Source organism: Gymnogyps californianus, unplaced genomic scaffold (assembly GCF_018139145.2).
Source record: "Gymnogyps californianus isolate 813 unplaced genomic scaffold, ASM1813914v2 HiC_scaffold_428, whole genome shotgun sequence".
Taxonomy (NCBI): domain Eukaryota; kingdom Metazoa; phylum Chordata; class Aves; order Accipitriformes; family Cathartidae; genus Gymnogyps; species Gymnogyps californianus.
This window is the reverse complement of record NW_026114321.1, coordinates 1-11,768: the sequence shown is the minus strand read 5'-3', so window position 1 is coordinate 11,768 and position 11,768 is coordinate 1. Positions and strand designations below refer to the sequence as shown.

Sequence of the window (11,768 nt, the reverse complement as noted above, 5' to 3'; positions counted from 1 at the left end):
CTGTGGACATGCCAGCGCGGCAGGGAACGGTCCCCTGCACCCGGGCCACGGTCCTATGGCACAGCCACGACGGGCCGGCCTTGGCCTGCCCCACGCCAGGGTCCCCACACCGAGCCCGGAGACATGGGGTGACAGCCCCAAATGTCCCCAACCCTGCTGGGCTGCAGGGGCTGGGCTGCTCTTGGGGCAGCCAGGACACACCGGGGACAGTGGGGAGAGCCCAGGGACAGCGAGGATGCACTGGGGACAGCAAGGACACCCTGGGGACAGCCGGGATACACCGGGGACAAGTGGGATGTGCTGCAGAAACAGCCTTGGGGTAGCAGGGACACATCGAGGACAGCTGGGACTCACCAGGGACACACACCAGCGACAGCCAGGATGCAGTGGGGACACCGGGGACATACCAGGGACGGCCAGGATGCAATGGGGACACTGGGGACAGCCAGGATGCAGTGGGGACAGCAGAGACACACAGGGGACAGCTAGGATGTTCCAGGGACAGTGGGGACCAGCGGGTGGGATGGAGGACAGTGGGGGACACACCAGGGACAGCCAGGATGTACTGGGGACACTGGGGACACACCAGGGACAGCCAGGACACAGCAGGGAGAGTCAGGGAGAGAGCCTGGAGGTACCAGGGGACGGTGGGGACACACCGGGGACAGGCGGGATGCGCTGGGGGCACATGGGATCTTCTGGGGCCAACAGCCCGGGGACAGCGGGGACACGCAGTGGGGACAGCCAGGATGCACCGGGGGGCACCGGGGGCAGCCGGGATGCACCAGGGATGTACGGGGGGGGGGACCGGCGGGGACGCCCTGTGCCGCTTCCCCCGGGTCCCGTCCCGTGTCCCCCCCCCCGCCGCTGCACGTCCCGGTGCCCGGCGGCAGCAGGGACCCCCCTCCGCACCGCGGGGCTGCCGGTGCCCCCGAGTCTGCGGCCCGACTTCCCCGGGGATACGCCGCCGCCGCCGCTCCCCGCCCGCCCTCCCGCCGCGGCGCGGCCGGACTCACCGGGGACTACGGCGGGGCGGCGGCGGCGGCGGCGCGGGGCGGCATGGCCGGGACCGGGGCCGGGACCGGGGCTGGCCCGGCGGCGGCGGCGGTGATGTCATGGCTCCACCGGGCCGGCTCCGCCCTGCGCCCCCGCCGCCGCCAATCCGCGCCCGGGGGCGGCGGGGTGGGGGGGGTCGGTCCCGGGGCGGCGGCGGCAGCGGGTGTCCCGGTGCTGCCGCCGCATCCCTTCCCGGGGCCGGGCTCGCCCTCCCCGGCCCGGTGCCTCCCCCCCCACCCCGCGATCCCCGGAGCTGCCCGAGAGGGACCCGATGCCCCCCCACCCCACCCCCGGGCATACAGCACCGAGCAACCGGGACCCCGCTGCCCCGGGCTGGGACCGGCCCGCGCCCCACGGAGCCCGCACGGCCTCGGCTGGGTCCCCCCCCCCGCTGCAGCCGCCGAGCTCCGGGGTCTCGTGTGAAGGACCGAAATAAGGGAGCGACACCCAAAGGCGGGGGCACCCACCGGCGGCAGGGCTGGAGGCTGGGGAGCAGACGGGTCACCCCCGCCCCGGGAGGGTGCTCACCCCCCACCCCCCCCCCGAGGGCAGCCCCGAACCCCCCAGGGCAGCCCCGGCTGCTCCGTCCTTCGGCTCTTCCACCACCATCCTCCCCCCTCCCCTCGCCGCAGGACACAGGGACACTTGGCACCCACGGCACCCACCTCCATCGCTTTATTGTGGGGGTTACTGGCAGGAGGGACCCTCCCGCCCAGACCGAAACCGTTACAGGGTCCACATCACACCCTCGGCCTTGGAGCCCACCCCGGGGACCCACGGCAGCACCCGAGGACCCCACAACCCCGGTGAGCGTGGAGAGCCACCCTGTCCTTCCCCCCCCCTCCCTAAGTCCCCCTGTGGCTTCTCCCCTGGGCAGCCCGGCCCTGCAGCGCGGGGGGAAGGAGGGTCTGGGGTCCCCGCTCCGGGGTTTCAGCCCCCACCGCTCCAGGAATCACACCGGCACCGGAGCTGCGGCTCGGCCCCGGTGCTGGGTGAGGACACCAGTGCCCACGGGTTTCCACAGACGTCCCACCAACGGGCTCCGCCGCGACTCGGCACGAGCGAGGATTCACAAGGGAGCGTAGAGACGTGGGCGTGCGGCCGGTCTCAGCTCACGGACGCCGGCTCCAGGCTCCCGTTGGCGGCTGCTCGGCGGGCCTGGGCGGAGGAGGCGGCTTCCTCCGGCCGCCTGTCGTCCCTGGGCCCCGGCCGGCACGCTGCCAGCGGCAGGTGACACTGTTGGGGACAGAAAAGGCACAGTGGGGCTGGCTGCAGCGGGACCTGCCCGGGCAGAGGTGAGGGCAAGCCCAGGCTGTTGTTGCTCCCACACGAATTGGTCGTTCCACGGGGACGGGAGCGCCAGCAGACCGGGAGACGTTTCCTCTGGGCTCCTGCTTGAAACCAACGGCTACAGCAAACCGGTGGTCTTCATTCAGGGCCTGGGGGGTGCGTGCTCCAGGGTTGGGGTCCCCCCACCCCAACACTCGGCTCCCACCAGGGGAGAGGCACTGCAGGGACAGCGTCGGAGGGGTGACAGGGGATGGAGGACGGGGCGTCTGAGGACACCTCCAAAGACAACACCCTGCGGGCAGGGCCTGAGCAAGCCACAGGCTGCGGGCGGGACACAAGAGGAGCACATCGCAAGCAAAAAAATGAGACTCAAAAGAAGGAGAAAGCAGGCGGCCTTTGCCCAGAAGATGACAGCTCCCCTTAAAATCCCCAGATGGGAGAAAACGGGCTTCCCACAGCGGGCAGCCCCCAGCCTGCGAGACATCCCCACCGCGTCCCAGACAGCTCCCGCGACACCCGTCCCACGCACAGGAAGAGGGTGGCACCGAGCCACCCACGGAGAAGAGGCGACCGCCCGTCCTCCGCCGCTCCCCTGGGGACAGGCTCGGGCTGCCACCCCCTCAACACTCCTAACATCATCCAGACCATGGGCGTAGCACGGCTCCCAACTCTGCTGCCTGGGACAGCAAACCACCCCCCCCCCAGGGCCTGGCTGCACGGCTGGAGGGCAAACGGGGACTTCTCCCCCCAGGAAGACAAATCCTCCAGAGCCCCGGGGGCCACGGTTCACCCGCAGCAAGAGCCGTGCTACCGCTGGAAGCCCCCGGCGCGCTCCCGGCTGTACCTGCGCAGGCAGCTCGGCCGGAGGCTCGGCGGCCGGGGAGAAGACGTGGGCAGAGGAGCTGCCTCTGTCCGTCGGCGCCGTCTGCGGAGGGAGGCCCGGGTGGGAAGGCTCCTCCAGGGCCAGTATGTCTATGGGGGCCTCGGCAACGTCTCTGAGGGACTGATCGAGGGCCACAGAAGGATCAAAGAGCAGAGGGGACGGGGGACACTGCAGGCCATCGCCCACCACGTCCAGGTCCTAGGAGAGAAAACACCGGGAGCGGCTCATCAGCAAGGAGGGGTCCCGAGGAGCCCCGTGGGAGACAGAAGCGGGAGTCCTTGCAGCCCTTCTGCGCTACCCCCTCGAGCAGCGGGGCAGGAGCAGGCAGCAGATTACTCCACTGCTTTATGGGCACGGGAGGAGGAAGGCAGAGCAGCAGGCACCGCGCCATCGGGACCCCCAGCCTCGGCAGCTGGGAATGCAACCCCAGGGGCCTCCTCCTCCTCCAGAAACGGCGTGATCCAGGCTGGCAGTGCTGCTCTCCCACTGAAAACAAGGTGCGGGGCACAAAGTCTGGAGCCCAGCGTGACGTGCTGCCCCAGAAGCACCCCTGCGGCAGCCAGGAGGGCTGTGAAAGGGTCCGATCCTGCCCTCCTCAGGACACCGGGAGCAGTCGCCCCTCTCCCAGGATTTCACACAACCCTCTTTGCTCGCCCTGGAGTGGACGGTCTTTGGCTTACACCTCCGTCCGCCCTGCTCGCTGCCGTCTGCTGCGTGCGTGGATAACCCTGCTGACGCGAGAGGCTGGGATTCCTGCGAGGCTATTGTTAGAGGACGGGATTTGTTTTGGCTTTGGAGGGCATTTGACATCAAGGCGAGATGCCTGCGACTCACAAGTGGCACTCTACCAGCCTGGCATGACGTGAGATAAAACACAGATGCCCTACGCTGCCGTAGCTGCAGATCCCTCTGAGCTGAGGACGGAGGGCTCTCACGGGGTGTCTGCAGCTCACATCCGCGCACGGCTCGGGGTACAGGGCAGGAGCAAGGCACCCGGGTTCCTGCCTGAAGCACCCAAAACCCCACACGGAGCGGGGGACCCTCTCGAAGGACAGGCTGGGAGAGAGAAACAGTTACGTTCTTCATTTCTGACCTGAAAAAAAACCCTCTCCCACAAAGGCTGTTTTCACAGAGAGCGGCGTGCCGGCTCTGCTCCACAGGAAGGAGGGCTGGGATCTGGTCCAATGCCCACCGAAGGCAGGGAGAGCGTTCCCTCGACCCCGGGGGTGCTGGGCCCAGCCTGACCCCACAGCAGCAGCACTCGCTCTCCCGTGTTAACGCTGTGGCTGCTGCCATCCCCGGGACTCCAAAGCTGCTGGTGATGATCCCTCCTCCATCAGCAAACTCTGAAGCGGTTACGAGATTTGCCTCCTGATAGACAGCAGTGCTCAAGAATCTCGGGGGCATCCAAATACTAAAGCAAGCGACACCTCGTTCAGAGGAGCAGCTCCAAATGACCATGGTATTTTTTTGTTTAAACAAATGTCAGAGGATTTTAAGTATGTAGATTTAACATACATGCAGGACATCAGAATAATCTGGGGATTAAAATCCTCATGGATTCCTCATGGGAGAGGAGAGGGAGAAAAAAAAAGCCTCTAAAAGGCTCTAAAAAGGGGCTTTTTAGAGGCTCTAAAAAGCCTCTAAAGCCTTTCTTTTTAAAAAGCCTCTAAATAGGGATTTAAATGAGAGCACAGCCCTTCTAAAGGAGCAGTGTACCAACTCCACAGAAACAAACATCTCCCAAACCTTTTGCATTCCTGCACATTTTTGAAGAGACTCTTCTTCCCCAAGCCAGCAAGAATAAAAATAATTGTACGTTATCTGTGCTGGGGAGGCAGTGCTTTACATGACGTCCATGCGTGCCCCACATAGAGAGCACCGGGTCTGCTGCACCGCAGCCCGCTCCTCGAGTATTTCAGTGTGACTTCACGGCATGTAAGGAAACCAGCAATATTCAGGGGAAGCTTTTCTCCAGGACACGTTGCTTGCACACCACGGCCTAAAGCACACTGCACAACTTACATCGCTGAACTCCAGGGGCAAGCTCTCCGTGGGCTGGAGCTCAGCAGCGCTCAAGTACAGGTCCGTGGGGGCAGCTTCCAGCTCCTGAGGGACAGCCAGTACCTGCTCGGGTACGTACATCTGCGGAGGCAACCGGAGATGGAGCGGGCAGCACGGATCCTCGGAGAGGCTCACGGGAACTGGCTTGTTGCAGGGCACTTCCTCGGAGCCTTGACAGGGTTTGAAGAGAGTCTGATTAGTATCCTGACAGATGTCTGGGAAGATGCGGTCAAGGGAAACCTGCACAGCAGACAAGCTACAGACAGACACGCATCCAGAGGCATAAATGTTCCCCACTCACCCACCACCCTCCAGCAAACGGTGTTAAAAACCCAACACGTTTCTCCAAGGTCAGGAGTCCCGACTCCAGAGCTGCATCCCGACTGCCCAGCAATGTGGGCCACGTTACTTGCACGATGGATGGAAAACGGGGACAACAGCGACAGCCTCCCAGTGGGGGCTGGGAGATGTAGCTGGATCCCTGTAAAGCACTCGCAGATCCTCAGATGGAAGATATTACAAATGCACAGGCTTACTTTTATTCGCAGACATCCATTTAAAAAGGCATCTGCACAAGCCTCAACATCTAACACACAGCGGAGATACAAGCACACACAATGCTTTTTCCACAGCCAGGAGTTTAGTTCCGGTATTTCTATCTTCCCAGTGCATTTTCCTTCCCAATGGAAAACCTATTCCTGCCAGAGGTGTAAATGGGATTTCCTGCCTTTAATCACAAACAGAAACTCTGCTCCAATTGCATCGCGCTTGCAGAGCAATCCACCAGCAGAGAGTAGCTACAGACCAAATCCCAGCCTCTTCCAAGAGCCCAGCGAAACTGCAGACGGACCCACCGCTGAGGCCGCACGAGGGTCTGCATAAACGTTTTACTGACAGTCGTGAAGTTTCGACTTACTGCTGCAAGGAACAGCGGAGATTGTGTCACCCAGCGAGCAGAGCGGGGCACAGTCTCCGCACAGGGGACAAAATCTGGAGCTGGGGCCAAAGCAGATTTCAGGTGCGGATCAAGTCTTTCAGGTCAGATACCTCAATATCAAACCCACCCAAATAAGTGCCCAGCTGGTCTCGATGTTTGTGGGGTTCACGCTGCAGTTCCCTCTTCACACAGCGCAGCGTGGGAGAGGAAAAGAAAACCCTAAACCTCCAAACCCACATAAACTGGCAAAAAGTGCCAAGTTTAACCCAGTTTCTTAAGCCGTCTAGGTTTCAGATTTATCCTCCTCTCCTCCCTGCACCGAGGCAGCTGTGAACACGCCGATATGACTTCCTGGCAGGCTGTGGGGAGCCCGTAATCTGTGCTAGCAGCAACGGTACAGAGCCCAGCCCAGAGGAGCCAGATCTCTCAGACACTCGAGGGCAGATGTGGCGAGGAAAGCGTCTCTGTATGAACAGCAGGGTGGGGAAGCCAGATTTTTATCTCTCTGAATGACTCCCAGATCAAGCACTGACTTTATCGGTAGCCAAAAAGCATGGATTGCCAAGATGACAAAATCACATGCTCCACCTGGAGCCCAACAGCCCAGCTGGGTTCGGCCCCTTTAATGCATTGTCACAAACAATCCAGCTCCTGAAAAGCAAACAAAGCCCAAGAGCCTCCTGACAATGCACAAAGCAGAGCAGACTGCAGATGTTATCGGCTCAGCGGGGCTAACCAAAGTAAAATCTTGTTTGTGTCAGTGAAAGTCAGCTGACAGCTCAGACGTAAGGAAATCAAGCCTCGCTTTTTCCACTCCCTTCTCAGCCTGCCCTGCTCAAAGCGAGCCAGCTACAAACAGCAACTTGCTCAAACCGTTTTATAGGTGTTTACCCTGCCTTTATTTTGAAGTATATGGTCACTAGAGAGAAACAAAGGCAGCTTCCTGCTCCCCGGGCTGCTCCCTGCGCATAGCTGGAGTCAAGTCTGCCAACTTCAGTAACAAAATGAAGAGCTCAAACAAAACAAAGAGCTCATCCTCCCCCTGGCTGCCAGCTCTGCTCTGGGACCCAGCGCCGGAGCTTCTCCTGACTCACACCAGCAACAGCTGCTAACGCAGCTCCGACACGATCCAAACCTGCTCCTGGACACATCCACCCAATCCCTCTTAGACAAGAGTCGCACAGATGCACCCGGGGCAACACTCAGTTCGTGGATCTCATGTTGGGGCAGTGATCCCTGAGCTGGGGGGGATCCCAGTGGAAATTTCAGTGCTGGCTCTCAAAAGGCCGAGGCTGTTTCGGGAAATCGAACAGCTTGAGGCTGTTCACACAGACGTGTGAACCTTTCAAGGGGTCAAAGGAGACTGAGCTGGTCCATGGCAGCCTCAAACAGGCTAGGAACTACTCCCTCATTCAGATCCTCCCAAATATCACTGAGCACATGTTTCAGCAGCCAGACACCCCTTCCTATGCAGCAGGACTCATACCAAGAGCTTGCAGACCCTGCTCAGGTCGGCTGTTGGCACCCAGCACCCGTAGCCAAGCAGAGAGCAGACTTGCTTCTACCCTCTTTCAATGCAGCCAGAAACTAGCTCGTGCCTCCCCTGGGCTTCCTGAGGTTCCCTTGTCGCTTCCAAGTGAACTGGCCACCCCGTTCGGATGCTCTGGATCAGCCAACGTACCGCAGGAAGGCTGCAGAGGGACCTGCCCGGGCAGAGGTGAGGGCAAGCCCAGGCTGTTGTCGCTCCCACACGAATTGGTCGTTCCACAGGGACGGGAGCGCCAACAGACCGGGAGACGTTTCCTCTGGGCTCCTGCTTGAAACCAACGGCTACAGCAAACCGATGGCCTTGATTTAGGGCCAAAGAGAAAAAAGGAGGATCGGACACACTTCAAACTGCCAGCAAACACTCAGGAGCGCAGCCCAAGGCAGCACAGGCAGATCAAAGGATACGTGTAAGGCAGTGCCTCGTCATCGGGAGGGACTGGTTGGAGCATCGGACATCGTCGACAAAGGCCAAGCACCTCTGGCTGGAGCGGGTGGTGTGCGCCTGCAAGTCCAAGAGAAGAGCTCAGAGCTGCGCTGGAGAGTCGTCCGGCTCTGTTCCAGAGAAACCCCCTCGGCTATACAACACTTGCATCCTGCTTTCAAAACACGCCAAGACCAAACTCTCAGTTCCACTCCAGCAGAGCCTAGCTCCTCATTATGTCCTTCTCATTCAAGCTTTTATTAAACAGAGCTGAGATAATAAGGCACGACTCGATTTCAGTAGGAAGAACTTCACCTCAGAAGTATGTCTCAAAGAATGAGGTTTCTCAGACTTACCTTTCAACTTTCAGAAGTCGGTTAACAGAATGCTTTGAATTTTAAAACAGTTATAAAGAAATGGCTGCACACAGCTTCAAATTTAGCATCACGTATGATGCAAGGGGCCTGCCTTTTGGTCCCCACCTTTTGGTCCCCACAGGTCTAGGAGGAGTCTGGGTTTCACCATCATAAGGAGTATTTTCCACACGTTTTTCAGTGATAAAATTCAGGCTACCTCGTACTGAGCCCTCCCTTTCAAAAGGGAAAATTCTCCAACCCCACACTTGAACTTCTGCAGTTTTGGTGCCCATTTAAAATGACTCTAGGAACCTCCAATGGTTCAGCCAACGTGTGGATGTGGAGGGCGGTGGCCAGGACCAGATCTTTATGCCCTTGCAGAAAGGGTGTTACAAGGGGGCAATCCTGTCATCCTGGGCATCGCTCCCAGGAAGGGACGAGAGGAGAAACCCAGCTTCCGAGCGAGGCTGTAACTCCAGCCGTAGCCAGTCCCCGAGCTGCTGGACGCACCTGCTGGGCAGCGCCGTCGGTCGCCAGCATCCTGCGCTCCTTCAGCTGCCGGTGGAGCAGGGCCTCCACGCCGTAGCGCTGCCGGTAGCGGCGCAGGCACTTCAGGCGCTTCAGGTTCTCACGTTCCTTGGCCATCAGCCCCTCTGGGCCCGTCAGAAGGCTGCTGCCTGCGGGGAGCGAGGGAGGGGTCAGAAAATATCACCCCACCTGCCACGTCCTCCCATTTTTTTTGGTACCGAGAGCCAAAAATCAGCTGTCAAGAGCTCCAACAGCTGACTAATGACACAGATGTCAACGCACAGAGCGAACGAGCAGTGAGAGTTGCATGTATAAACAGGAAGCGCATCTTTCGGTTACACGAGACGATGACAAAGCAGATTCCATCCCGAAATTTATCCCAACCTCTCTCTGCATATAAGGAGCACTTGGGCCAACAGAATATTTTTCAAATGTCTTTTAAAATAATTTGGCCACTCAAAAGTCTATTGTGATTTCTGCAGGCAGAATAGAAGTTTGACAAATTTCAGCTTGCTCCTGTGCAAGTTCTGGAAGCTTCCCGTAAGCACTCCCAGCTGTAATTACAGGGCAACGCTCGGGATCTGCTTTTCTATTACTGGTTTGCTAAAAAGAGTTCTACAAAATTGTTATGTATCAAACTTCCAGTTATTTTTACTTGGGACCGAGCTGTATTATGCCATTTTCCAGGATAAGCTATTATAAGACTATGCTAGAGAAAGTATTCTTTGCACTGCGATACTTGCAACCAGTTACACAACCTGGTTCTGCCTCTGCTGAACTACGAACTCCTGCCTCCAAGAGCATGTTCTGTACAGGGAGAATTCCAACCGAGGCAGAAGTGTTTTTGCAAGGGAAAGTTGCATCTGTGCTAAGGAGGAATATGTCATTACAGCAGTACTGGTGTAACTACCGAAACAAACTTCTGCCAATACAGACAGGACCTTACAGATGAATAAATTTTTTGTTTATAAAACCAAAAACAGGAAATCCCATACAAAAAAAGAACTTTTGTCTCAGAATTAACTTTGTAGTCTCATTTCCTGACAACACTGCAAACTTTGAAGAGCAAAGAAATCCGGCAACCTTTCTAACCCCAACGATACCAATCTCCAGGCACGAGGCCAAACACAGAAATACCTTCTCTAACTGAGTTTCAGCCCAACAGCAATTTTCGCCCTTACTGAGACAGCACTGCTCTGAAATCTGCTTCTACAAAGGGCAAAAAACACCTTTTTTTTTTTTTTTTTAAATGTAGAGTTCTGCATGTGTTTTAGAGAAGCGCTGTGTCCTCGGCCAGAGGAATACGAAGCAGTGACTACCTGTACCAGTACTTGCCTATGGCTTCATGCTCTCCCTTGCGGCTGTGCAGGTACCGGCGCTTCTTCTCCTTCAGAAGGTGCTGGAGTCTTTTGAACTGGTCAATGTAGAGAGACTGCAGGCGGATCAGCTTCTCTCGCATGATCAAAGCCACCTCCTCAGCTGTGTACACGCCAGCGTGCCTGAAAAAACACCCACACAAACAGGGTGAAGTTTGTAAGGGTCCCTTGGGGCTGTTCTCCTGACCAAATGACACAGACATTATCAGAAACACAGGCTGAGCAGGGCTGGATTATACAGGTCAATGGGTGATGAGCAGAAATACTGTATTTATAGGGGTTTTTTAAGTTAAGAGATCACCCAGAGACTGCTGCTGAATGTACCACTCCACACTGAAAGAGGATGACCATCAAATACTTCCCAGAAGAACCACCAGGTCCAAGACTCGTGAGCATTCATGCCTAACAACTCACCAAGGCACAACAACTGCAACACCATTAATATTGTCACCTCTAACATAACCACCATCTCCTCTGGTACCACACTGAGCTCAGAACGCTCGACACGCTACACGTGTGTAAGTAGCCAGCAGCCACCAGCATCCAACTTACTTCAAGGGATCCTCCTGGTCGCTATCGATGCTGTCAGCCTCGCTGTCCGGGTCCCCTCGCCACGTCTGGTCCACTGTGATAGGGTCCTGCTCGCCATCGCTCCAGCTGTCCTCATCTGAAAAGACAAGTCGCCCCGAGCGATAAGACACTGTCCTACGTCCTAGCGCTCGCTGCACAGGACAGCCAGAGACCCCAGGAGCTCGGCTCCACAGCCACACAGAGGTGAACTGGCTCTGCCTCTTGCCAAGAGAGGCTTCTCCTCCGCAGCACAGTGTGAGCAAGGGACATGGAACAACAGGAAACCCACCAACTCAGCGCAGCCAAAACACACAGCTCCTGTGGAGCGACGCTCCTGCCTACCTAGGAACCACGAACTGCCGGCTGGCCCCACCGAGCGACCCTGCAAGACGGGAAGCTCAGGACTGAGCCAGCGTTTGACAGGTACTGCTAGAGACTAACCCAGCAAAGAGGGAAGCTAGCTAACTTTTCTACTCTGCGAGTGCAAGGGAAGAAAACCTGCAGGATTTTGGTCTGGCAGTGTGACTTGTCTACAGTCAGTGGCAGGCAAGACACGCCAAGGTTTGCAGAACACGATCTTTTACCCACAGACCCCTGGGATCTTTTTTCCACTGGATTTAAGAAGTGATATTCTTGGCATTTCCACACAAAACTGAGAACTCCAGGTCCTCTCTCACCAGTTTTTGCTTTCAATTCTTACCTAGGATCCGACTGGCTTCGCTGCGGCTGCTCTCTGCAG

General features: G+C 57.9%; 1 protein-coding gene and 2 non-coding genes across 3 annotated transcripts; all 3 read right to left on the bottom strand.

The window, feature by feature from the left end:
* Positions 1-1,911: 1,911 nt before the first annotated feature.
* KANSL2 (KAT8 regulatory NSL complex subunit 2) lies at positions 1,912-11,763 on the bottom strand (the record flags this gene model as incomplete). The annotated part of the gene is made up of 8 exons (XM_050914481.1): positions 1,912-2,292; positions 3,191-3,427; positions 5,255-5,508; positions 8,184-8,280; positions 9,066-9,228; positions 10,415-10,582; positions 11,012-11,126; positions 11,730-11,763. Coding segments are annotated over 8 exons (1,197 nt in total), but the record flags the coding sequence as incomplete, so codon positions are not given.
* Positions 2,370-2,498, bottom strand: LOC127028790 (small nucleolar RNA SNORA2/SNORA34 family). Its single transcript, XR_007768082.1, has one exon. It is a non-coding gene; the product is annotated as a small nucleolar RNA SNORA2/SNORA34 family (small nucleolar RNA).
* Positions 7,966-8,094, bottom strand: LOC127028789 (small nucleolar RNA SNORA2/SNORA34 family). The gene has a single exon (XR_007768081.1). It is a non-coding gene; the product is annotated as a small nucleolar RNA SNORA2/SNORA34 family (small nucleolar RNA).
* Positions 11,764-11,768: the final 5 nt, after the last annotated feature.